The sequence below is a fragment of the Seriola aureovittata genome, chromosome 2 (assembly GCF_021018895.1).
Source record: "Seriola aureovittata isolate HTS-2021-v1 ecotype China chromosome 2, ASM2101889v1, whole genome shotgun sequence".
In the NCBI taxonomy this organism is placed as follows: domain Eukaryota; kingdom Metazoa; phylum Chordata; class Actinopteri; order Carangiformes; family Carangidae; genus Seriola; species Seriola aureovittata.
This window is the reverse complement of record NC_079365.1, coordinates 26,239,297-26,266,258: the sequence shown is the minus strand read 5'-3', so window position 1 is coordinate 26,266,258 and position 26,962 is coordinate 26,239,297. Positions and strand designations below refer to the sequence as shown.

Here is a 26,962-nt window from a genome sequence, read left to right as displayed (position 1 = left end):
CCACATCCTGTGATCTATATTCCACTTTACCCAGCACTGATACACGTTGCACTGCAGCACACACATTACACGAAACAACAGGATCATCCTTCCATCCATCCATCCATTCATTGATCTGTTTGTCCATCCATCCGTTCATCAGTCCACTCATGCATCAGTCTATTCTTCTTTCCATCCCTCCCTCCCTCCCTCCCTCCCTCTCTCCTTACGTTGACCTGCAGGGTGACCTGTTTGCTGCATCTGTTGCGGCGGACTTTGAGGACCTGAGTGAGGACTATGATGACACCATTTTGCGTCTCAATAAAACTGCCGTCAAGAGGAACGTCGTTCACAAGTGTCTGGAGGACGAGAAACAAATCAGACTTTTCACTCCACCCGGCTGGTAACGATTTACATATACACATTATTAAAAGACCATACTGGAGTATTTGCATGTTTCACAAACATACTGATCATCTTCTAAATTATTCAGTTTTTAGATTGATTTCCCTCTCTCCAGGCAGCCACTGATCTCTGTTCATTTCTATGAAAAATCAATTTGCATAGACTTTAATCTTGCGGCAGAGAGATAATCCATCACAGTCAACATTTAGGAAGCTTTAATTTTCTGTCAGAGTTTCAGCATCACCACCTGATAATGCAGCTGTGAGCAGGAACTGTTTTCAAAACTCTCCACAGTGGAGAGCTCATCCTAGAACTTACAGCTGCTGAAATGCATTTCACTGACAATCTCTGTTGCCATGAAATCAAACTTAGAAGATAAACAATGAGCAGATAGTAAGAAGAGAAATGTAAATTTACTTGTCCTTGTTCAGTAGACCTCATAAATCAGAATGCGCTTGAACACAACACCAATATTAGAAAATGTAACTACAACTTTGACAAAACTGAATGGATGGATCATTTCATGACAAACATTTATAAACGTTTCTGTTCCAGGTTTAGATTTGATTAGAATAGAGGATGTGTTTTCTGAATATGTTTCTAAAGCATGGATTTGGAGGACAGAAATAACTCATTTTATATGGATTACAGACTGTTTGTGAACTGAATCAGACATATACATGGTATAAACCGACACAAATGGATGCAGACGTTGATTTTCTTTGTTATGTTTGCTTAAATTTATATATATTATGTTTATACCTTTGAGGCTGTGTGTATATTTCTATTTGATTTCCACTGTTGTTTATGTTCTGGGACATTTTGTGTAGGCTATTTGTGTTTGTATGAGGTCAGTATATTGTGCTGTTAGACGCTGGTGGGTTTATGTACATATTTTTTGTTTCTTATTAATGTGTCTGAAAATTTCCATGAGGAATGGGTAATGCAAATGGCCAGACACAAACTATTCAAAACTATTCATTCATTCATTCGTTCATCCACCTCTCTGCAGGTTGATTTTCATAGAAATTAACTGGAACCTGGAAACAGGAAACATGGAAACATGGCTGCCTGGAAGGAGGAAAATCAATCTAAGAACTGACAGGAATGCAAAAGCAGCAGTGTAGTCCCTGAACTAACAGACTGTTCAATGTTCTGGTGTGAGAAAGCTTGTGAAGCTCGTGTTGGTTGTTGTTACCTGGTTGTTGTCGTTAAAGTGGAAATGGACCTGATGGTCGCTGCCCAGCAGAGTGCTTTTCAACGTGCCATCGGACAGGTGGTCAGGAAAGAGCAGCTCATTGAGAATCACATGGTACTTGAACACATCAGAGTCCTGGACGGATAGACGCAGAGGTGAATAAACAAGATGCAGGCAGGTGAAGGGGGTTAATAAACCATTATGTTTTAATGATTTGTTTGGCAATTCCAATGTTGTTGGTTGCACTGATTAGCAGCTATTTGTCCAGTTGACCACTGACCAATCAGAGCTGTTTAGGTAGAATTAAGGATGAGGAAGTCGACTTCATGTGCTGGAGCCCGAAAGATTTCTGAATGAGATATTTGCAGCTGTACAGGTTGTTGTAGGTGAACTAACGGAAATAACAACTTTTAAATCAACATATTTCTTTGATTCACATGACTAATGTTAGCTGCTGCTAGCAACAAAAATAATTTTGCTAAATGCTTAAAGGCAAGGACACGTATACTGCCCTTAACTCTGAAAATGCTGAGTTCAAAGACAAGATGATGGTTGGGAATGTTTGGTTAGATTGCTTGTTGCATCTGCATAACATGAAAAAGGAGAATATCCAGCCCAGTACAGTCAAGCATTCCTTCAGTGTGTATTGTAAACAAACACTGCTGGAGTAACCCAGGCCAGCATCAGCTTGTGCACTGGCTCATATCATCTGGACCTACCAGGAGGGAGGAGTTCGTCCTGCTGAGGTGCTGCCTGATGGCGTCGTCTGTCGGCAGCAGGAGGGTGAATTCAAACATACTCAAGTCCTGTGACAGGTTGTACATCTGTGAGAAAACACACACACGTACACTTAACTTAAAAAACAAACAAACAAGGTTTTGATCAGACAGACAGAAGGATGGATAAACAGTCAGACAGACGGACAATCTTACCAGAGCGTACTGTCTGAAGAGAGTGAAGTCGGAGGAGGAGTTCAGTAATGCCATCAGCTTGGGAGGCTCGGGGGGGAGATCTGAGCGGGAAGGGGCCAGAACCTGACAACACCCAAATAAATAGACAATAAATCAGGACCAACCAGCTACACAACTGGTAAAACTCTAAGAAATCACCAGGGTATTCATTTCTCAGCCTCGTGGCTGTTAAGAAGCCGACTCTCACCCGGTCTATGATGTGAATGTAGCCGTTGATTGCAGGTATGTTGTGTTCGAGTATGGAGGCATTTCCAACGTGGACCACCTGGAACAAAATAATAATAGTCAAATATACAATATATGTGTGTGTGTGTGTGTGTAACTCTGAACTAGGGCTTCAGATATGTCAGGTGTGATAATGTGCGATAGTCTTGACAGAGCATGGACCAGACACTCGCAAATTGTGTGTAATTAGCGCCTGATTAGCTGAGACAGCACTTCGTGTACACTTCCTCTGCACCTGGGGCTGAACCCTCCAGTCTCTATAAGTGAAGCAGGGGTCAGTAGAGAGGTGAGATTCTCCTGAGATCGCCGAGGTCAGATAATAATGTGATGCTGCATAGACGTGTTCAATAATGAAATAACAAGATTTTATAACATTACTGAGGCTGCAGTTCAACTCCTACTGAGACAAACTATGTATTGTACTTGCCGAAAGAAACTTATTTCTGCAGGGGAAAAATCTGGCCGGGATAATCACGTTTCTCTAATCCCCTGTACAGATTATGGAAACAACATTTCTCGTTTACATGACGCTAAAAAAATCAACTGGAGAAAGCTGATTGTAACCCGATTACCAGTCACAAACCACAGAGCTGCAGTGCAACTTCAATCCTTCCTCACTAGCTGCATGAGTGTTAGTAAATCCACCTGCATGTGTAGTCAGTTGGTCAGTCACAATTACCCCATACTTACCCCGCTGCTGTTGTTGATCTCCCAGGAGGTGGGAGGGTTGAGGGTGGGCAGCCTGCTTCCCACCAGTCTGTCCAGATCTTCTATGGAGTACATCCCCGGCAGGATGTGGGCCCTGCATCCAGGAGGAGCAAAAGGAAATGGTTACAACTCATTTCACCGGACACAGACTCACAACGTGCTCCTGGGAGATCGTGGATGCCATTTCAAGCCTGAAGGATCTGCAATCCATCAAGTCCAATGTTAAACAGTAAAAAAAGTTACTCAATAATCTTTAAAAGATGCATCTTACTGCTCGCATGACTCAAAGACCAAGGAGGACTTTCATCACTTCATAAGTATTTAAACTATGGGAGTATCTCATATCTTTGTAGCAGCCTCCGGGCATGGTGTTTAATGGATTATTCTGTTATGAAAAGTCTGTCTCATCGAGTTCATGTTGGCCTGGAGGAAAACCTTGAAAACACCTGCTACCACACAGGTAAGTTCAGACCTCTGAGCTCAATGACACAGGTGTGTCTGTCTGAGATGATGAAGCAAAAGATCAGTTTTCTACACTGAACTTAGTTTTAAGTAAAACAACAGACAGGCTTTTTGGGAAATCTTTGTTAGTAAATTAGATGAGACGACTGACAGCTCGAATAGCAGTTTCTCTACTTTCAGTCTTTGTGCTAAACTAGGATAAACACATTCTGAACGCCTCCCTGTATCAGACACACGGAGAGGAAACTGAAACTCATCCATCATCTCATGTGACAGTAGAACAAGACAGAGAACAAGAGGAGTTACAGATTCTGACCTGTAAACTGGGCGTGTGTGTGTGTGTGTGTGTTTGTGTGTGTGTGTGTTTTATACATGTTTGATCAGTGTGTGAGGTGACTGACCGCAGGAAGTGAGGCAGGCGGTGTCGGCTGGTCCAGAACAAGTCCAGTTCCACGCTCATGTTCCTCAGAGCTTCTCTGGACGGAACCAACATGGTGAGGTTCCCACTCAGGTCCTCAGGGAAATGATTGTACTTCTGACCACACACACACACACACATTTTTCAGAGCAATGGATGGTTTCGACGATGAGTAAATTTATTTATCCCCACAGCAGGAACTTTGGAGTTTGGTCTCCCAGCAAAGTTTAAATGTACAAACCTGAGTCAGTCGGTAGAAACTGAACATCTTTGAGTTCATGTCCAGCTCCTACAATACACACACACACACACACACACACACACACACACACACACACACACACACACACACAGTTAGTAAAGCAAAGATCTTTTGTGTACAAAGACTTTCCACTCTGTAACAATGATGTACAACCGTGGGTGTTTCTGTAGTTGTAACAACTTCAACAGAGTGAGACGTCTTCTCTCCAGCCGATCACATTATGTCAATTTTGGCAACAGGAACAAAAAAACTTGATCAGGACATTCCTATATTAAACTGATCTGAAGACTTACATCCAGTAATGATCCATAGCAGATGATTCCGTCGCCAGCGTAGCCGTCAGGACAGGTACAGGTGTGAGTGCCTCCCTCTTTCAGCTCACATTTCGCCTAACACAGTAAACAGCAGATGGGGATCATGGCAAATGTATCTGTCCTGCTGATATCACAGTGACCACAAACACTTACTGTGCTCTTATATTTTTTACGGTTCAGTTTTCACTCAAAACACAAATAAAGATATTGCACATCAAAGTTTTTCAGATGTAGAAAAATCACCATTTTAATCTGTGGAAGAGACATCTGAAGATATTTGACCTACTCCACAGACATTAGTCTTAAGAGTTGAGAACTATTATCACAGAATGAGCACAAACTGTCTCCACACAGAAGAAGAAGCAGAAGAGGATCGGGACACTGTTAATCATATTTTGGGAGCTTTGACTAAAACAAACCACTCACTGAGGGGGAGGCAGAAAAGCAGCAAAGATCGTGAGTTCTGTGTTTACTTTTGTTTGGATTCAGTGAGAAGAATTTCGAGTAATTTATACAACATCAAAGTTTATTTGGAAAGTTTCAGGAGCCTTGAGCTGCTTGTTCCCACATATGTTGTTTTTCCTGACTCTCTACAAGAGAGGTGCTGAGTGCACAGTCAGTCAGGAAGGCCACAATCATGAAAATAAAACCCATCCTTTAAATCCTCAGTAAATAAAACAAATCTTTCTTCATGGCTGACATGACATGACACAAATACTGTGTGTGTGTGTGTGTGTGTGTGTGTGTGTGTGTGTGTGTGTGTGTGTGTATACCATGCCATGGCAGCCCCCGTTATTGTTGCGGCAGGGGTTGACGAGGTCACACTTGATCCCGTTCCCCATGTAACCTGTTTTACAGACACACTCACTCTGCAGTCACACAGACAGACACACAGACAGATTTTAACAGTCTTCTACAATCTGTACAGTCACACAGCTGATTGGTTAATTAGCTAATAATCACATAAACAGCGAGAGAACAGACCAGACCTTTTCAAAAAGATACGTTTTGAGAAGTGATTGAAAGGATGTCACTGATTCTCTAATCTCAGTTCTTCAGGAGACGCAGAGCTGATGGGCCCTGACAGCAAAAGCCCGGTCTCCATTAGTCTTGAGCCGGGACTGAGGCAGGAGAGCACTGCCTGGGATCTGAGGCTGCGTAAGTAACGTAAGTGGGAGCTGATCCATGAAGTGCTTTAAAAGTAATCAGTAAAACCTTAAAACTCGGGGGGGGGATGCTGCTACTGTCAGTTGACCTTTACACAAAAGGAAAGGAAGCTGCTCGGCAGAGGGAAGAAAACATGTGAGAAAGAGAAAGAGAGAAAAGTATAAACAGTGTTAGTAACTGTTAAGGCAGTTAATATTACTCCTCTTTAAGTTTTCTCACTGACCTGCCCCGGTCCTTTGTGGTTACAGTCGGCATTGAGGCTGCAGCCTCCTCGACTCTCCAGCTGACAGTTGTTGATCTCCACACACACTTTGCCGTCACCTGTCCAACCCTCAACGCACACACATGACGCATTGCCTGGACCGGCGTACACACAGTCTGCCTGTAGAGACATAAAGGAGGAGGGAAGGAGAGAGAGGACGTGTTATGAAGGCAGACGGCCTTGAATCCCAGTTTTCAGTCTCCGAAAGGTCAGAAAAGAGCGAATTACATCATTTTTCTTTTGGCTGTTATGGAGAGCAGGGCAGGGCCTTTTTTTCCCCATGTTTACATGTAAGTTTAGTTTTGCCCTGTGAGATTTATCATAAAAATACAAAGATCAAATAGATCAGATTAGAGCAATGCTGAAATTTTTTTTAAAAAATCAGTCTTTTATATCTTTGTGACTGTGAAATAAGTTTTTTTATGGACTCGCCTTCTTGACCTGACCACTACTCTTTGTTTACATAAAACAGTTTGTATATATATATATATATATATACTGTTATTCAGTAGTTCACTTTAAAAATAGATGAAAGGAATAGTATTTGATAAATGAAACACACCATTTTGTTACTTCTTCCATGAATCTGATAATTGCTTATTTCAACTCTAATGTGCTCATTAATGGTTATTATGAAAATAATCACCCCATTAAAAAGATATTTAAAGAAAAAATCAGATTATAAATGTTTAAAAGGGGCCTTTATTGATAAATGGTGAAATGATTTGCACTGGCTCAATACTGTTTCTTTATTTTGAGATATTGGGTGTGGGGCTATGAAAATATTAATAACTCTGGGGAGGTTTAAATAGTTATCACCATCTACACACACAAACAAAGTCTTACGTTGGTGTCGCAGCCTCCTCGGTTGCTCTGCAGGCAGGGGTTGATGGGAGAACAGGAGTGGCCGTCACCCTCGTATCCATCCCTACACACACACCTGGTGCGACACACACGCAGATCAAATGTTGAACAAACTCAGCAGCTGCTCAGGGAACCGATGACTTACTGGAGGACGAACAGAAGAATTAATGAATGATGCTTTAAATCATGGTAAAGGATGTCAAGTCAAGTCAAGTCAAGTCAAGTCAAGTCAGTTTTTACTTGTATGGCACCAATTCACAACGGGAAGTATATCAAGGCACTTCAAATAGAGCAGGTCTAGACCTTTTCTTTATAATATTATAATAATAATATCATAATACAGTGATTGGGTGAACGATCAGATGATCGGTGTGGTGCTGGTGACGTTCCTGCCTGAGGTGTCATTGTAAACCAACAGGTTACAAACACACATGGCGGGGGGGGGGGGCTGCAGGAGTACAGGTGGGAGTTAAGCATCTGGATGAACACCTGGGCTGCCTCCCTAGTGAGGAAAGGGTGACTCCTCCTGATGTTGTACAGGAGCGACTGCTGCTCCTCTTTGGTGACAACAACAGTCCAGGTTTTCCCGCCGTCCGAGCCGACAACACCACAGTCACTTCCTGGATGGAGACGTCTTGGTGCTTAGCCACAGTGGTGCTTCAGGCTAAATCCTTACAGTGCTCACAATGATAACAATAATGTTGATGTTTAGCGGGTGTAAGGTTTATCCTGTTAGTTTAGCGTGTTCACATACTAACATTTGTAAACTGGCACTAAACACAAAGTAAAAGCTGAGGCTGGAGGAAATGCTGTTTTAGCTTTGCAGGTATTTGGTCATAAACCAAAGGATAAACAGAAACGTTGGCCTCATGATGTGACAAGATGAAAAGTCAGAGGATCAAAGTTTTTACAAATCTTTCTCTGGGGCACATCACGGTGTCTAAACCAAATGTCATGGCAACAGCAAGTGACTCCAGTTTTTTCCCTTGTGTTTTGTGGTGTTTTCTCTTTCCCTCTGTTTTCTTCTGTCTCTGTGTGTGTGTGTGTGTGTGTGTGTGTGTGTGTGTGTGTGTTGGGTGTGGCGTTCCCTCTTTCTCATTCTCCCTTTCTCTCTCTCTCAGTCACTTGTTTGCCACTCAGCCAGCACACCTGCAGTTCATCAGCTCATCAGACGCAGCAGTTTATACGTATATTCCCTGGTTGTACCGCCACTGGTGCCGCTCTCCAGCCTCTCAGACCTCCTCTGCCCGCTCAGCGGCTCAATCCCCATCCGACCACAACAGCCCCCACTTCTTCACTCTCCACGCCGCCTTAGTCAGTTAGTTGTCCCCAAGGGGAAATTTTCACAGTTCTGTACACAGAAACGCCAACGCATGCCTTATCCCAGCCTGCTGCCCGCTCCCCTGTGCTCCTCGCCCCAAGACCCTCACTCCCCCCTCAACTTCTCGCTACAGAGAAATAAATTCCCTTGTGTTCATGTGTCCTGCATTTGGGTTCCTCTGTTGATTGTGACACCAACAGCTTTTGAGCTTTTTCACTCCACTCCACAAACGTCAATGTCATGAAGGTGCACTGAGTGAATCCATATCTGAATGACAATCTGCTCTGCAGATGAAAACATGTTGCTGCAAGAACGACAAAGTGAGCGGCTCTGTTCACACAGCCAGAGTTAGTGGTGACAGCTGAATTCACTGAGGAGAGTCAGTCTGTTGTGTTACTGCAGAACAGACCGACGTCGACACTCTGCAAACACACTGTAAATATCAAGTTGGTTGCAGAGAGCTTACTGGAAACGCACAAAACAAAAAAACAAGAACAAGAGTAAAAGCATAAATCACTGCTGAAGACTAAGAAGATTAAAACAAGGTTTTTGTTGGATAAAACTGATTTTATACACACTTTTGTTAAGAGACTAATTGACACTGGTTGTAGTTGTAGCAGTAGTATCTTACGTAGTGTGCAGTCCTGTGTGTGTGCAGTATGCGTGGATGTGACAGTGTTCCTGCAGTCCATCAGAGTTGCAGGGCGTGGCCGTCCTGTCGCAGCTTTCTCCAGAGTATCCCTCGAAACAAGATCCTCTCCGACACACACCACCACTGCCAGGACGGTTATCACACACACCGTGGACACACCGACACTCTGAAGACACACACACACACACACACACACACACACACACACACACACACACACACACACACACACAAGACATGCACGTATCCACACTGTGTGTTTCAGTTTAGTCAGTCACAATAGTGGAACAACAAAAAACTGATCACTGGGACCTTGTTGTACATTTAAAGTTAATGATGCAGTAGACAACATTACAAACAACACAATAATATATATGTGTGTTATTGTAATCCACTGGACTGAGGAAGGTAATCATCTGGTGACAGGAGGTAAGACATCATCGTCTCCACAGAGGATGAATCCTAATGCCTTTGGTGTTTCCCTTACGTTCCCTCTAGCGTTTTAAATGAAACGTCTCAACAACTACTGGACGCTTCGCCAAGAAATATGCTGAAGACATTTATATCCCCCTCAGGATGAACTGAAATAACTGCGGTGATACATTTTCTGCAGCCCCATCAGAGTTGTAATTTGTGAGAGCATTGATCTGTCGGTGCGAGTGAGAGTCTGTGAAGATGATAAAACTTCTGTCTGGCTCACAGTTCATAAACATGACTGATTCATACGTTTGTCATCATGGACCGTTGTTACTGTTGTAACTAAACTGCTAAAGCACATAATTTATTCTTCTTGCAGAGTTTTTGGCAGTTACCAAATAGCTTCAGGTGCAGGTCTTGTCCGAACATGTGATGGGGCGTGTTCAAGCTGAAACGGGCCTTAAGTTGCTCTGATAGTGTTAACGAGGAGGAGCTGTTACCTTGGTCACAGTTGTCTCCATGCGTGACTGGATCTGAGCAGATGTGGCAGGCGACACCCTTGAAGCCTGACTGACAGCTGCACGAGCCGTTGCCGTTGATACCGTCAGAGCACTGGCATGTGGTAAATAGATAAATAAATAAATAACAATAAAACACATCAGTTAAGAGACGAGGCTCCTGTGACAGAGTTGTTTGTTTGTTGCTCACCCGTCCTTTGTCGTAGCAAGGATGCTGGAATCCTCCAATACAGGGTTTACAGTCGGGACCGTAGAAACCATCACAACACTCTGCTACCTGTGAAAAACAAAAACAAGTCACACATGCACACACAGGTTTTGTGGGAGAAGGACTGATGGCTGGTGCATGTGGAGGTTTATTTCCTTTTACTACTCTGTTTCCATGTAAATAAACAAACGGCTTTCCTGTGGATTTAACAGCAGTTGAGGAACGAGAGAAGAGAAGAGCACGAAAAGGAGATACGAACTTCCACAGGTGCCACCATTTGTAAAAGAGTATGCAGATGTCAGAACCAGTGATCTCTGAAACTCTGTCAGAAAACACAGTGAACACCTTCCCATTTGAAGGAGCTTTTAGCAGTAGAGACAGATGGAAGAAGGCTGGATGGAGTTAAAAATAAAGCTCCTGTTGGAGGTTTCAGTGTTTCCACTCTCACCTTTTTGGTGGTGTTGCAGTATTTGGCACAGCCTTTACTAAGTGTTGGATTCAGAGGAGACGTGACGTAATCACAGCCGGTCTGATGACTGTCCTGAAGAGACAAACACACTGATTTACTGGCTGTCTGTTCTCGTCTATATCGCCAACCAGGGGCCAGAGGTAGAAAAGCAATCACAATAAAAGCAATGAACTATAATTCTTTATATAAACAAAATGCTCTTATTAAAAGAAAGTTTTTAGTAATGAAATACATCATTTAATTGTCACTCCAGGTAAATGAAAGCACAGACTCTACCTGGTGTCAGAAAATAACATCTGCTATATCTTCTATACTTAATAGACTTAGAAGAGAATAGAAGAGTTAATCATTTCATAACACTTCCTTTCTGATTGTTTATATGTCAAACTACTCCCTCACACTTTATCTTTACGTATAAAATATGAATTAATAGTCAGAGAGGAGTATCACAGTGTCTCGTTAATACACAGCTCTGAGAGGCTGAGCGACTGCACAGTTTATCATCCATTCACATGGCAGTAACAATGATGTATTTACCATTTCAGTGCTGCCATCTGGACACTCTGTCTCATAGAGGTAACTGCAGTGGACACACGGACCCTAAAACACACGATCACACACACAAATCAACAACACTTACAGTCTCTACTTTTAATATCCTCTGTATGTTTGTTGCACAGTTTAATTTGACTCTCAGCCTCCCTCCTCTCACCACGGTGATCTTGCTTTCAATGACGTCACAGCGATGAGGAAGGACGGGGAGGATGGAGGGCGGGTACAGCAGCCCGTCAATCATGTGGATGATCCCGTTGGACGCCACAATGTTGGTGGTGACCAGACGGACACCCTTCTCCCCCAGTAGGATCTCACCCTGCAAGAGAAAACAGGGTAGTATTCATTGAAACTGCTAATATTTAATGTGAATTAGTCAATAGATGAGACCGACTATGGCGGACACTGAAGAACCAATCAGAAGACACTTACACCATCAGACACAGAAATGGTGATGATCTGATTGGCCATCGTCAGGATCCTTGGAAGTCTGGCCAAGTCGTCGACTGTCAGCTACAGACAGAGAAGAGATCATCAGCTAAAACGTTCAAGGTTGACAAAGTCCCAGTTGTCAAACATCATATTGGAAAGAATGAACAGCATCCTGATGACCTCACTGTTCCTGGTACCTCAGCAACTGCGAAGCTAAAATGTTTGCCCTTAAAATGGCACTAGAGGAAAGATAATAGAGTCATGAAAGGAGTCCGTCTTAAAACAAAACTTAGGTGACTTGTTTCCCACAGATCCTTCTCTTAAAGGCATCAGATCAGATCAACTCTACAAACTACATCTGTTGATGCACTGAAGCAGGCATTGGCAGGATGACCTGGGCTTAAAGATCAGGAGAGAGGATTGATCAAAAATACTTTCAAGAACGCATTCAGCATCCATTCAGTTCAAGGTGGTCCATAGATCACATGTTTCTAAAGTCAAACTCTCAAAGATACATCTCAGTAAGTGAGAGGGATCAAAATTCACAGTCCTCCTTTGAAAAACTGTGGCCTGTCTGCTGCGTTAGTCAAGTAAGTGTCTTCCAAATTTAAGTGTTTTTAGTGTAAAATTCCTTCTGTAATTCCCCCGATTAGCTGCAGTAGAAGGATATGAACAGAAAACTTCTGCTTGACCTCAGGACCTCAAACTGCTCGTTTTAAGACGGACTAGAGAAACTGTGAATCTATCTTTTAAATCTAACGGTTTCATCCGCTGCAGAACGGGAACTGGATCAAAGCACCAGATCACGATTTTAACCTTTCATATCAAGAGGTACGTTGTCGTGAGATATCTTGCTGCGGACCAACATGTTGGACAGAAAGGCATCTCTTTCTTCACTAGCAGAGAAAAAAAGGACCAAAGGCAAAAAGGAAAAAAGAGGCGGGAATGAAGGATGGATAGATTGATGGAGGGAGCGTTGGGTTGGGGGTGTCTTACCACAGCCTGGGAGAAAACGTGATGTCTGAGGAGTTCCTGAAGTTTATATTTGGCCTTGAAAAAGAGCAGAATATAATTTTAAAAAATCTGATAATCTTCAATCCAAGATGAAATAAAACTGCTAATAAATAAAATAAATGAAAAGTGTCCTTACATCGTTCAGCATGTACAGGATGCTGCCGTCTCGGGCTCGGTCCACAGCTTGGTTGGTGGGGATGAACACGGTCAGGGGTCCAGGCCCCTTCAGAGGAGGCGGCGCCCCACAGTTCTACAAACACATAAAGATCAGATAAAGATCTGTTAACTGTCGTGGAGTAAAAAATACAATATTTATCTCTGAATTGTAACAGAGTTGAGCAAAAAACAGAAATACTGAAGTACAAGTGCAGTGCTTGAGTAAACTTTCCACCACTGTTGTTCGGGGGAGCGGTACGACCAGCTGTCAACTGTCCTGAATATCAGGACTGTTTCATTTCATTTCTTCTCATGTGGAGATAAAAGTCTCTGTGATGTGGCCAGAACAAAAATACTCACGTCGACCAGAGACAGGAAGCGGTTATATTGTCCACTCTTAGTCAGAATCTCTCCGATCGTCTTGTCAGAAAACTGGAACAAAAGGAGAAGAGGAAAAAAAGAAAAATCTAATTACTGACATTCATAGCAATTATGTTCAACCACGGGCCAGTTTTTTCCAGCATTGTTCAACAGAGGGCCAACATAGTTTTACAGGCATGATGGAGATGCAGGTTTAAAATGATATCAATGTTTTGTTTGTTATTGTATTTTATTTTTGAATATTTGATGTCATTTAAGACAGATTTATTCAATTGGATGTTTGAGGATTGTACCTGCGGGCAGATATAATTTATTATATTTAATCTGCAGAGTCGCAGCAGAAATACAGTGTATTGATATTCGTCTATCAAGCTATAGTTATCCACATACGATGAATAGGCTCTGCTTCATTTATGGTTGAATAGTAAAAATATTGTTATGGATTTATTGTTGTTCCCTTGGTTTAATTTTGAAATGCAAAATAACTGATCATTATATCAAGATGCTACAAGGTCAATTTATTCAGATTTACATGAGAATTGTGTTCACATTCTCATTACCAGAAGATTTATGAAAAAATATGTAAATGTTTTGATGGAAACGAAAACTAACAACTTGTCAGAGGGGGCACATATTTTTATTGCAGGGACAGATTTGTTCCTCAGGCTGCTGTTTGTCTCCCACTGACAATGAGCTGCTGTAAAATCAGACTGCATATTTACAATGCAGGTGTCACAGGAAGTCATCTTATTTTATTCACTTACCTGACATAAAAGTAAAATAGTCATACAATTAAGACTAATACATTTTTACAAACATACAAAAAGTACAGAGAAGATTTTCGTTGAAGCATTTTGTTTTTGTTCGAGTTCCTCGGTGTAGCCGTTGTATTTTGTGTTATGAGGACGTTTTCCATATTTGGTGAAGTGACCTTTCAACTCACCTGTTCGTCATGAGCAGGCCTCATGGAAATCATGTTTGTGATTTGCTGGTCGATGATGTGGATGATGCCGTTGGCTGCTGGCAGGTCTTCCTGGAGGACGGTGTATAGTTTCCTGGGGTTGTCCATCAGGATGAACTTCTACAACAACGAGAGAGAGAAAGAGAAACCACAGCAGAGACCGTCAGTGTGTTTATGTGGACTCATGTAACCTGGAGGTTGAGAATTTCTTTAATAATCTGATTTTTTTTTTACGTTGTGGGAAGTTTTACTTGTAGACACCTGCTGCCTAACCAGGTGTTATCATTTAAAATGTGCATGGAAGAAAGGTGATTATTATATATCACTGTCTGTACTGTGCATCTTCTTTTACAAAAGACTTCAATCCAGAATATGGCTAAAACAGATTTATAAATTCAGACATGTTCACACAGTCAGTAAAAAACTCTTCTGCCGTTTTCATAAAAAAGAAGTGAGTTTAAATAACAGATGTTTTTTCAATAGACATTTGACTCAAAGAAGTATTTTAAAAAGCAAGCAGTAACTCCACTGAAGAGTGAGAATGTTTTCCTTTCCTCTTCTTTCATGTTCAGATGAATTAGTTACAAAAGAATCTGTAAATAGGCTTTCAACTGCTTAGGGCAAAGATTTTAACCCGAGAAAGGATAGAAATTCTGTACTAAAAAAACTGCAACTTTGAAAGTTGAAGCCACATTTTCTCTCTAGTCGCTCTAGTCAGATTTACACAGAAGGAGGGTTGGGGATATCGTCTCCATCTCTTACAGTAGAGGAATGATTACAGACACTAATAATGCTTTCAACTTACAAACATGTGTCACACATGGTTATTGTAATAAAATAGACTTGAACCTTTCACTTTAAATTGCAATGACTTTGTCTTTACGCACCAATATATTTCACAACAATACAAGGTGTTTTAATCAAGCTGCTTGATCACTTGGCGTGATAAACATGAGCAGCTCTGATATGTCTGAGCAAAGCTCCACCCACTCTCTGAGTCAACACAGACAAACAGGAAACACACCATTCCTTGTTCATGAGGAAACACACCAACACACAGTGAGCGACAGACAATAAAATTCACCTTCACACCAACACATACATCCACTAACAGAGGACAGCTGCAGGAGGGAACGCTGGGATTACTGTGAGTACTGGAATACTTGTACTTCAACCTGCTGCAGTTTCCACACCAAGAACTGGAAGAGCCAACACTCAAAAGTGAAAGTAATTTTCAAGGAACTTTCTAGACTGACTTCAGTGTCTGTTTTCTGTGTGTTCAGCTTCTATCAGAGACAAAATGTCTTCCAGACCAGACGAGGATCTCTCCTGTCCCGTCTGCCATGATATCTTCAAAGATCCTGTTGTTCTGTCGTGCAGCCACAGTTTCTGTAAAGCCTGTCTGCAGAGATGGTGGAGGGAGAAAAAAACACGGGAGTGTCCGTGCTGCATGAGGAGATCTTCAAAGACCGATCCACCTCGTAACTTGGCATTAAAGAATCTGTGTGAGGCCTTTTTATTGAAGAGCAATCAGAGAGCTTCAGCGGCGTCTGAGCCTTTCTGCAGTCTGCACTCTGAGAAACTCAGACTCTTCTGTCTGGACCATCAGCAGCCAGTGTGTGTCGTCTGCAGAGATTCAAAAACACACACAGACCATAAATTCAGACCCATCGATGAGGCTGCACAGGATCACAGAGAGCAGCTCCAAATAACTTTGAAACCTTTAGAAGAGGAACTGAAGCTGTTTGAACAAGTTAAAGGAAACTGTGATCAAACAGCACAACACATTAAGGTCCAGGCCCAACACACAGAGAGGCAGATTAAGGAGCAGTTTAAGAAGCTTCATCAGTTTCTTCAAGAGGAAGAGGAGGCCAGGATCACTGCTCTGAGGGAGGAAGAGAAGCAGAAGAGTTGGAGGATGAAGAGGAAGATGGAGGCTCTGAGCAGAGAGATAGCAGCTCTGTCACACACAGTCAGAGCCACAGCGGACGAGCTGAGAGCTGAAGACGTCTCATTCCTGCAGAACTACAAGGTTACAGTGGGAAGAGTCCAGCAGCGCCTCCTGCTGGATGATCCACAGCTGGACTATCTATCAGGAGCTCTGATAGATGTGGCCAAACACCTGGGCAACCTGACCTTCAACATCTGGAACAAGATGAAGAAGATGGTCTCCTACAGCCCTGTGATTCTGGATCCCAACACCGCCGACCCAGAGCTCGTTGTGTCTGAGGATCTGACCAATGTGAGATCTGGAGATCGACAACAGCTTCCAAAAAATCCAAAGAGGACCAAATTCTCCTGCTCTGTTTGCGGCTCTGAAGGTTTCAACTCAGGGACTCACAGTTGGGACGTTGATGTGGGAGAAAACAAGTACTGGGAACTGGGCGTGTTGGGAGACAAGATCCAGATGAACAAACAGCTACAGTGCAGAATTTTGTTCTCCAACGGGAAACTCACAGCGTTCTCTAATTCAGGCTCAGAGAACGACCTGCCACTGAAGAAGAAGCTCCAGAGGGTCAGAGTTCAGCTGGACTTTGACAAAGGAATGCTGTCCTTCTCTGATGCTGATACTAACACACGCATACACACTTTCAAACACACTTTCACTGGCACCGTGTTTCCACACATTTACACAGAGAATCGCCTCCCACTGAGGATTGTACCAGCGAAGGTCTGTGTGACGGTGGAAAAGCACAGTTAGAGATTATTATGATAGGGTTGGGAAATATGACAATATCTACTGTGAGATGAAACTTGTAAGATGTCACAGATGTTTGTTTACTTTTACCAAGCTGTCTTTTTCATTATGTATTAGACAACTGTGGGCAGTGCTGGATTTTGAATATTGATACATCAATGAAATTAATCCTAACCCTATACAAAAGGATTTCAGCACCTTACTATGAGGAATATAAACATATTTCTCGACAAAATCCTCTTCTGTTTAACAAAGAAAGCCTTTTTTAATGCTTTGTTTGTTGTTTGGGAATCTTTTTTTTTTATTTTAAAAGGAGCCATTTGTAAGTTTTGCTATCGCTACATAGCTAACGTTAGCACGCTAACCAGCTAGCCCCAGGCCCATGTCCTCGCTTTCCAACAGCGACTCACTGTAGCCTCCAATCTGCCCCAAAGACGAAGCACTGCTCAGAGGGCGTGTTATAACCTCATGTCTTGTAAACGTAACGATGGATGACGCACCACCAAACGCTCCTGGCAAGAAACCACGTTCAGTGGAAGGGAAAACTTACAAACAGCTTCTTTAAATCAATGCTGAAACAAAACAAATTTCAACTGTTTTCTTTAATATTTATCTTGATTTTTAAGAATTTAGCTTCTACTAATCACATTTATAACACAACTAACAGAAACTGTGATAATTAACCATCAAACCTAGATAAGCTAAAGATATGATAAGGGATTTTTTGGCTTTGGAGCTGAACATATCCAGGTATTTTAACCTTGGATCAAAAATGAAACTGGTCGTACTAGTGATGATGGTAACGAAGCTGTGATTACATTTTTACAGATAGTGTGACACTGTCTCTTTACTTTCTTTGTGTGGTGTAAATAGTTTTGAAAGAGGATGAGATCAGAGGAATAACAGTTGATGAGAAGAGGGAGTTTTTGTTTCATAGGACAGACAGAAGGGCGGCGTTACTTAAAAATGTGTGTTAAGCTATTAATGTCAACAAAACTGATGATTTTCTACAGCAGAAACCAAATCTATAGGTTGTTGTGATTTTTGTCTCATTTTTCTTTGGGTAATTCTGATTGTGGGACCAATAAAAATTAAGTTAAAACAACAGTTTATATTTACTGTACGTTGTGTGTTAATCTTTAAATATTAAGACAGTCTCAACAATTTTAACTCATGAGGACTTTTCCTATCTTTATGATCACATGAATATTTGTTCCATCTTCAGTTTGGCTTCTGTGAACGATAAATATCCACAGTATTGTTTGAACTTTTGAAGACGTTGGATTAAGAGAACTTTACCTTAGGCAGTAATTGTGAGTGAAAGAGAAAGTCCTAAGGGGGCTATGGCGTTTGGAGAGGAAGTATTACCTTGTTGTCTTTGCTCCTCATCTTGGCTCCTCCGTACATGTTGAAGTCTCGTCCCTCCAGATCCTTGTAGAGGTGCTGACCCAGGATCAGGTGGTTTTTACACACCAGCTCCTCATTAACACCCTGTAGAGATAGCGTAAGCGAGTAGATCAATAATCTGTAATTAATTTATTCTTTTTCTTTTTTTTTAGTTAGTGAAAACATGCATCAGAGGTGAACTGCATGTTATGGGTCTTAACCAAACAGGAAGTTAGCCCTGGAACCTCAAGGATATCTGCAATCTTCCTTTACAAAAATGTCTCATGAATATTTCAAGGCTCAAAAATGTTAAAGGTAGCTGAGAGATGCAGGTGTTGAGACCTGAGCGACTCTGAAAAGGGCCACATCATTGACGCTGAATACAAAGCAGATGACTTTGACACCAGAGTCCGGGCATTTACATCCTGAGACTCATGTGTGGTTTGCTTTAGGCGACAAAAGCTCTGGTTAAGGTTTGGGAAAGACTGTGGCTTCGACTAAATGTAAATGACACCGTCCTGCCACTGCAGACTTTATTTCTCTAAACCAGACCATGATCTTTTCCTAAACTCCACCAAGTGCTGTGGGTGCCAAGAGAGTTTAAAAATGCCATAGTTAGTATGAGTAAATAGTGTATTACAAGATCAGGTATTTTGACAGAAAACAAATTAAATGGATGAGGCAACACTTTACTGATTCGCTCAGTGTCAACATTTCTACACTTTCCAGATATGTTAATTAACATCTTCTGACTGGTCTCGACATTCACGTCCCACAGTCCCAGTTTTTCATCAATTTAATTATCCAAAGAATTAAAAAGAATTCATAGTGTTGTCTGCTCTGTCCCCGAGCGTCACATCATCATTTGGGCCTGGGGAGTTTATGAAGTGTTTCCAACCTGCAAAGCTGATTTCACCAGTCACATCTATAAACCTGTCAGAGGCAGAGTTGTGCTCAAGGAATTGTGATTTTGGTGCCGGAAAAACAAACAAAAAACATACCTCGCATTATGGGTTTAAATGCAATAGATCTAAAACAAATAAAGTAAAAACATAAAAAAAGATTTTATCAGGGAGGCATGGTTGACTCACAAGTCTTCATTGATTTTATCAAATTGAAATGGAGACCATTTGTCTGACTCAAGTCCATCACGTACCTCGAGTCCACATTTCCCCTTCACAGACAGTCGACAGTGTTTTACTGTTTTAAATTCCTCTAAATGTCTTCTCTTTAAATTCTTGCTTTAAATACACAAAATTTAAAATCTCCAACTCAGGTTTCTATGGTTACTTCCAATTTCACAGTGTGTGTATTTGTGTTTGTGTGTGTGTGTATGTGTGTGTGTGTGTGTGTGTGTGTGTGTGTGTGTGTGTGCCCAGAGGCCTGACACTCTAGTTTGATCTAGTTTGTAGTTTGTTCTGACCATCTGTCATTAGTTGTTTCTGTTTCGAGGCCGAGCTCTGAGTGAGAGAGCGAGAGAGAGAGAGAGAGAGAGAAAGAGAGAGATCCTCTGGCCCTAAACCATGGGTTGGATATAAATTGGCAGAGTATCTCTTTACTGTCAGAGTTACAAAGCAGAGACAGACAAACCTGACCAAATACAGACTCAGTGAGCACAGTCTAACCAAAGACAAAGAACAACACAGGAAGTCCTGGTTACCTACAAGGCGCCGGTCTTTGGTCACTTCACGACAGATGAGTTAGAGACTGAGATGATGCACTTCCTCTTAAAATGTGACAAATATAATAAATAAATATATAAAATAAATAAATAATTAAAATATAATGATAACTAGAAAATTCCAGGGAAATTTTGAGTGCCACGGGGGCTACTGCCGGGTCAGGGTTAGGGTAAAAGATCTTCTATGTGTCACTGTAGCGATGACATCACGCAGCCCTTGGCTGTCAGAGGTCAGGTCAGGAGCTGCCGTTGCCATGGCAATGTGAAAATCTGCCCAGAATTTGGCTTCTACATGGCTTCAAACAATTGCAAATTATGAGAAAACCGTTCCTTCTTTTCAAAAACCGAAAACACCGTGAGAGACACTGAAGCCAGAAGTTTCTTACAGTCTCTATTTTATTCAGATATTCCTTAAAATTAGTGCGTAAGCTCAGTGCGAAGACAGAGTGACATTCTTTTGAAAAAAAAAGACGATTACATTAGGTGTCAATGAGAGTGAGACAGGTATTGCTGCCGGACTCGGCACCCCCGTTTAAATTTTGTGCAGACCCTGCCTGTCAAAGTTACATTTTATGAATCCCAACAACTATGTCTACATTTTGAGAAAGAATTATTTGTCTCCTTTTTACGGTTTTGCCGTGAGCTCGAGATAAAAATAAAAATAAAGGTTCTTTTTTACTGCTTCACGCACTCTAACCAACTGACGCTTTCACTCTAACTTTGAAGAAAAAGTGATTTGCACTCCTCCTTTGAGTGCTCACAGTTTGAAAAGTTTACGTGTTATGTAAAAACAGTTGTTGTGTCTTGGAGAGAGCAGAAGTTTTCCTCCGTTTTATAGTTTGAATCACATTTCTACGTGCAGGTATGAGAGAGCTGGGTGACTCAGAAAAAAGGTGAAATTTTGTGGGTTTCTAAAGAAAATTCCAATGCATTCCTAATGCATTATTTATTCCCAGTATTTTGGGAATAACTTTGGGAAAAATTGGAATTTTAACACCAAAAGTCATAGCACCTCTCTCGGGATCAAGACGCATGTTTTGATGTATAGTACCGGGTTTTTCTCAAGGCTGCGGGACGAGTTATGCGCCACAATTTGGCGGAAGAATAATAATAAGTATGAGGAATATCAAAAGATGTTTAGTGCCATGGGGCTCCTCTCAGCTATTCTAGCTGTAGAGGAGTGCCTCGGAGCGGAGCACCCTTGGCACTAAATGTAAATTTGACTCGTTAATCCCAAACTTCACAGAGTTAGATGACAGAGTGAGAGAGAGAGAGTCTGGCAAAGGTTACTATTGGGAGCATTTTTCAGACAAAAGACCAATTAAGAGTTGGGGACAAGAGCTGATTTTGGGTTCAGTGGTTTAGGTTGTGGTTAGAGTTGTGATGGGATGGATGAAGGTGTAAATTATATGTACTATCACTGGACACTCTTTGTTTTATCATCTGCTGACGCTGATGATTTACAAGGCCTCGCTATAACTAGGTAGATGGTACAGACAGTTGACCTATAGTCAGACAGTCGGACAGACAGGTGACCTACAGTTAGAGGTCGTGACATCAGGGGGATGAAAGCTGTGAACGGTCCATTGTGACTCAGCAGCAGCAAACAGCCTTTCTCTGCAACACACACACACACACACACACACACACACACACAACACACACACACACACACACACACACACACACACACACACACACACATATACACCAAAGGTCAAAGGTCACAGCAAAGAAACAAAACACCACCACAAAATAACAACAATTTACATTAGTGCGAGGCATACAGAACATGTAGTCAGCAGTCTAAAACAAAACACACACTGGAGTCCTGTGAAGAGAGAGTTTGTATAGTTAGTGTCATGTGCTCAGTGCAGTTTATGCAAACATCAGTAAACACAGCTTAAGAAATGTGGTTAACTGTTTCATTTTTTTATTGAATATAAAAGATTTATCATCTTAAGATCTGTTAATAATAACGCTTAGTCGAAACTTTTAATTTACAGTAATGTTAAAAACATAATCTTTGTTTCCACCATGGAGGGGAATCATTATCATATTGCTGGTTTAGTTCATGAATTTACAATTTTAGCTCTACAGTAATTGTGCTTTCCAAAGCAGAATAATTAATGGTCTTTTATTATCTTTTGATTAAAACTGAATTTCAATTGAGCCAGTGATTAACACCTCTGACAAAGCACAGTACATATCAAACATATTTTACTGTGAATTTCTTGTTTTTTTTACCGAACAGGGCGACGGCTTCGGTAAGATTTTCTTTCTGGCTTCCAGTCCTGCCAAGCTCAATAAGCTGCTCCATCAGGTTACCATAGCAACGGCGGCCATCGCCGATCTGACCTGCCTCACACACACACCTGAAAGAGAAGGGGTGGGGGGGGGGGACTAATTATACTACAATACACACACATACTGTACAAACTAACAGGGAGCTGAAGATATAGAGATGAACTGTGTCTCACATCAGCTGTTACTTTAGACCTGGCTCTAGTTCTGTATCCAGGCATAAGGACAAATAGACAGTGTTTGTGTGTCTGACCTGGGTTGTCCGTCCAGTTCAGTCTGACAGACAGCTGTGGGGTCACAGGTGTCTGCAGAGCAAGCAGAAACCAGCTGACAGCCAAACTCGGGACTGCCACCTATAGGGGACATTCCTGACATACACTCACAGCTGGACTGAGAGCAGACAGACAGAAACAGACAGAGACAGACAGAGACGGACAGAGACAGACAGAGACAGACAGAGACAGACAGAGACAGACAGACACAGAGACAGACAGACAGAGACAGACAAACACAGAGACAGACACAGAGACAGACAGAGACAGACAGAGACAGACACAGAGATTGACACAGAGATTGACAGAGAGACAGACACAGAGACAGACACAGAGAGAGACAGACACAGAGACAGACACAGAGAGAGACAGACACAGAGAGAGACAGAGAAAGACACAGAGAGAGACAGACACAGAGACAGACACAGAGAGAGACAGAGACAGACAGAGAAAGACACAGAGAGACAGACACAGAGACAGACACAGACAGAAAGACAGACAGACAGACAGACAGACAGAGACAGACACAGAGAGAGACAGAGACAGACAGAGACAGACACAGAGAGAGACAGAGAGACAGACACAGAGAGAGACAGACACAGAGACAGACACAGAGAGAGACAGAGAGACAGACACAGAGACAGACACAGAGAGAGACAGACACAGACAGAGACAGAGAGAGACAGAGAGACAGACACAGAGAGAGACAGACACAGAGACAGACACAGAGACAGACACAGAGACAGACACAGAGACAGACACAGAGACAGACACAGAGAGACAGACACAGAGAGAAAGACAGACAGAGAGTTTTTTATTTGGGTTGTAATTGTAATCCAGACTCTCCTGAATGTTTGTTCTGACATCATCTCTCTGTGCCGTTGTTTCTGGTTCTAATCAAGGACACGTTTTGTTGTTGACGTCTCTCTCCATCTGCGTCTGGTCCTGGCTCTGATCTCCTCACCTTGTTGGGTCCTTTAAAGACACAGATGGTGGAGTTGATGGGACATCCTCCATTGTTGTCGGAGCAAGGGTTTCTGGGTACACAGATCCTGCCGTCACCCTGGTAGTCGGGCTTACAGACGCAGCTGACCTTTGACCCCTGCGAGGAGCACTGGGCGTTGACGTCACAGTCCTTCGGTGAACAAATAGCTGAACAGGAAAGTGAAGAGTCCAGATGAGACACAAAGATAATTAACTCTTGTTTTTAGTTTTATTTCAATGAACTGAAAAAATTATTTCTAAAAAAAGTGATAGGAGGTATAGGAACCGGTTCTGGTTCTGGTTCTGGTCCCAATCATTTATTAAACATGTTTCAAGTTCCTGTCCTAATTCTCGTTCTGTATCTCGACAGCAATAGAGAGACTGTCGACCTGTCGCTCTAGGGAGAGAAGAACCGGTCTGTGTCTGAAATCTCTCCCTCAGCGAAGCTAAGCTGAACTCCAGGTTTGGCTAACATCAGCATGCTAACACAAAACTGGACTAATGGACCAACAGACCGAAAGTAAAAGCACTGTTCAAATCAAACAGAGAAATCAGAGATGACTGCGTGGAGCTGTGTGTTTACTTGCGCATTTGCCCTGTGCCATCTTCCTGTACCCGGGCAAGCATTCACAGTCGGCCGTGTCTCCCTCTCCTTTACAGAACGAGTAGGGGCTGCAGTTACTGCACCTGGCGCTCACTGCCGACGACACAAACACAACAGCAGCTCATGCAAACATCATACAGACAGCAAACAGGTACCGGTAAATAAATGCAATGTGTGTCACCTTGAGTCTCATTAGTTGACACCCGGATAACAAGACCCCCCCCCCCACCCCCACCCCACAGTTTAAAATCCTTCATGGTCCCCTTCCTTTAACTGTTTCAGTTTGATGTGACGCACTAAAATCTAGTGTCCTATGACGGTCTAGCTGCCAAAGTCCGGTCAGTTCAGCTGATACTGTCATCTAGTCGCCTTTAACTGTTGCTGTGAGCTCCCAAAGCAGCAACAAGCGCTTTGTGCCCAGTTTCATGTAATCATCTAGTTGGTGGAGCTTGAAGGGGCCGTATGCAGCCTGAAAGGGAGATCTGCAGGCACTACTCAGGGCTGGAAAAGCTCCTGTAACCTCCTCTGCTTGTTTTGTGTGGGGGAAAAAAATGTGATCCCCTATTTTGATTGAGAGGAGTAAATTTAATTTACTCCTACAAGCGCAGAACTGAATATCAATCAGAGATGAGATGTTTATCCTTTCAGTACAGAGGCAAATAAAACATCATCTATCATTACATGTTCTTTGTCAATTACGCTAATTATTTTCAGTGTGGATATTGAATTAATAATACAGCTATTTCCATAGCTTGGCTATCTCTACCAGCCGAACCTCGACTACCATTAATACTGTGGACACTTTCATACATTATTTACTACGTTGATGTAAATGCAGGAAACAGCATTCACATAGTTTTCAGTAGTACTTCTGTGTTTTGATTCTGTGAGTAAAGCACCAGTTACCCAATAATCCCGACCCAATAACATGCAACAATACAGTCTGATATAGCCTCATATGGTTTATGTAATCTATCATGCTCTTACCTTGGTCACAGCGCTTCCCAGTGTACGGTGGTTGACACAAACACTGTCCATCACCCTCTGGACCTTTATTACACACTCCGTGCACACAGTCACACTCTGCACAGACACATTGACAGGCAGTATCAGTTTATGAAACAGCTGTACGACGTTCTTGCAGCTTTTAAACATAATCTTCCAATGTGGAGGTATATTTTCTACTTTGTGTTTTCTTCTCTTTGACTGAAGACATGACCCCCCCCCTTTTTTTTTTTTTAGAGGTCAGAGGTCATGAAGTTAGAGCACCTACCTTTATCACACTTTTCTCCAAATGCGTTCTGATTCTTACACTCCTGACAGGCAAAGCCGGAGAATCCGTCCTAGAAGGAGAAGGTTTTGTTTTTTTATGACTGGTAGTTTCTGTTTTGCAATATCGCCCCAACAAAAAAACAAAACCTGAATATGTTCTTCCCCAGTGTCCCCCTCCCCACCCAAACACACAGAAGAAACAGGGAGAGGCTGACCAACATAAAGCCAAAGTGGTCAAGTGTCTCAGTTAGGAATACTAATGTCATCAGTGCTAATGTTTATTTAAGGGCACAGTCCCCTACAAAGACTTAAACAATACTGATCTCTTCACTCCTTAACAAACAGGTAGGACAGTCACAGACAGGCAGGATACTAACATCACAGACGCAGGTCCCGTTGCCAAGGTCTCCGTCCAGACAGGCTCCGTGAAAGTTACAGGTCTTCCCTGACCAGCTGGGACAGGCTGCAGACAGACAGACAGACAGACAGACAGACAGACAGACAGACAGACAGACAGACAGACAGACAGACAGACAGACAGACAGACAGACAAAGTGCATGGAAAGATGGAGAGACAGGTGATTAAGTGTGTGTCATTCCAGCTTCTGTTAAGGCTCCTACACACTGTGTGAATACAGCCACCGTGCATGTTCACGTCATGTCAGACTGCATGAGATGATCTGATAAAGTCATGGTCTTAATCTGTGTCACTCTGTGGGAGATCAGTTTTGATTGCATGTCAAACTGTGAGATGAACATCTGATGAATCACAGCACTACAGCTTAAAGAGCGACGAGTCATCCTCGACTGTCATCCATCTGCACCTAAAAATCAGGTGAGTCCTTTTCCCAATCAGCTGATTTTTTTAACATAATTGAAAAATGGCACATGCAGTGTAAGTCTGTTAGTGGATATTTTACTTTTTTATTGTTTGTTTGTGTGGAAATGAGTAAATAAAATCTTATTTATAACTTATTTATTACCACTGAATTTTTTGTATTGAAATATTTTACGTTAATCGATGTGACATGTATTTGCTTCTTTGAAATTCATTTTATTTTATGTTTCAGGGACACAGCTGATGATTATTGTCATTGTTGATCTGCCATTTATTTTTTAATGGTTTCATGCATGAAATATCAAAAGGACAGTGAAAAAACATCACAACTGTGAAGAATCCAAGGTGACGTCTTTAAATGTCTTGTTTTGTCCAAAACCAAGAGCTTTCAGTTTCCTGTCATACATGACAAGATAAACTGCAAATCCCACTTTGTTCAAACTTAACCTGAAAATATGTCAGTTTTTATTCTTACTTTGTTTGCTTGAAAAGTGAGTATAACAATCAATCATTATTAAAATATATATATAAAATATTATTTGCCTATTGATCGACTGACTGATTGATCAATCTACTTATAAAATCGAACAATGACTTAACTGATTAA

At 42.0% G+C, this 26,962-nt stretch overlaps 2 protein-coding genes across 2 annotated transcripts in view; one reads left to right on the top strand and one right to left on the bottom strand.

The window, feature by feature from the left end:
• stab1 (stabilin 1) overlaps positions 1-26,962 on the bottom strand; it is a 68,563-nt gene that overhangs the window by 35,609 nt on the left and 5,992 nt on the right. The window contains exons 4-35 of the mRNA XM_056395170.1: positions 25,895-25,980; positions 25,519-25,588; positions 25,233-25,328; positions 24,225-24,338; positions 23,622-23,809; positions 22,639-22,775; positions 22,329-22,456; positions 21,622-21,698; positions 18,383-18,505; positions 14,299-14,436; positions 13,335-13,406; positions 12,955-13,068; positions 12,801-12,854; positions 11,805-11,885; positions 11,533-11,691; positions 11,358-11,420; positions 10,800-10,892; positions 10,334-10,420; positions 10,126-10,237; positions 9,188-9,374; positions 7,218-7,311; positions 6,333-6,491; positions 5,716-5,811; positions 4,922-5,017; positions 4,608-4,655; positions 4,350-4,483; positions 3,469-3,580; positions 2,741-2,818; positions 2,515-2,616; positions 2,302-2,406; positions 1,583-1,717; positions 210-338 (exon numbers count right to left, since the gene is read on the bottom strand). Of these exons, the coding sequence (XP_056251145.1) occupies positions 210-338; positions 1,583-1,717; positions 2,302-2,406; positions 2,515-2,616; positions 2,741-2,818; positions 3,469-3,580; positions 4,350-4,483; positions 4,608-4,655; positions 4,922-5,017; positions 5,716-5,811; positions 6,333-6,491; positions 7,218-7,311; positions 9,188-9,374; positions 10,126-10,237; positions 10,334-10,420; positions 10,800-10,892; positions 11,358-11,420; positions 11,533-11,691; positions 11,805-11,885; positions 12,801-12,854; positions 12,955-13,068; positions 13,335-13,406; positions 14,299-14,436; positions 18,383-18,505; positions 21,622-21,698; positions 22,329-22,456; positions 22,639-22,775; positions 23,622-23,809; positions 24,225-24,338; positions 25,233-25,328; positions 25,519-25,588; positions 25,895-25,980 (3,467 nt within the window). The remainder of the gene's footprint in view (positions 1-209; positions 339-1,582; positions 1,718-2,301; positions 2,407-2,514; positions 2,617-2,740; positions 2,819-3,468; positions 3,581-4,349; positions 4,484-4,607; positions 4,656-4,921; positions 5,018-5,715; positions 5,812-6,332; positions 6,492-7,217; positions 7,312-9,187; positions 9,375-10,125; positions 10,238-10,333; positions 10,421-10,799; positions 10,893-11,357; positions 11,421-11,532; positions 11,692-11,804; positions 11,886-12,800; positions 12,855-12,954; positions 13,069-13,334; positions 13,407-14,298; positions 14,437-18,382; positions 18,506-21,621; positions 21,699-22,328; positions 22,457-22,638; positions 22,776-23,621; positions 23,810-24,224; positions 24,339-25,232; positions 25,329-25,518; positions 25,589-25,894; positions 25,981-26,962) is intronic.
• Positions 14,493-18,372, top strand: LOC130181222 (E3 ubiquitin-protein ligase TRIM35-like). Its single transcript, XM_056395184.1, has 2 exons — positions 14,493-15,463; positions 15,600-18,372. Exon 2 carries the CDS (start codon positions 15,617-15,619, stop codon positions 17,015-17,017), a length of 1,401 nt encoding a protein of 466 aa, XP_056251159.1. The 5' UTR covers positions 14,493-15,463; positions 15,600-15,616; the 3' UTR covers positions 17,018-18,372.

Bases quoted from the DNA above. Each gene is read 5' to 3' on its own strand.
- LOC130181222 (XM_056395184.1), top strand. From the start codon at position 15,617: ATGTCTTCCAGACCAGACGAGGATCTCTCCTGTCCCGTCTGCCATGAT.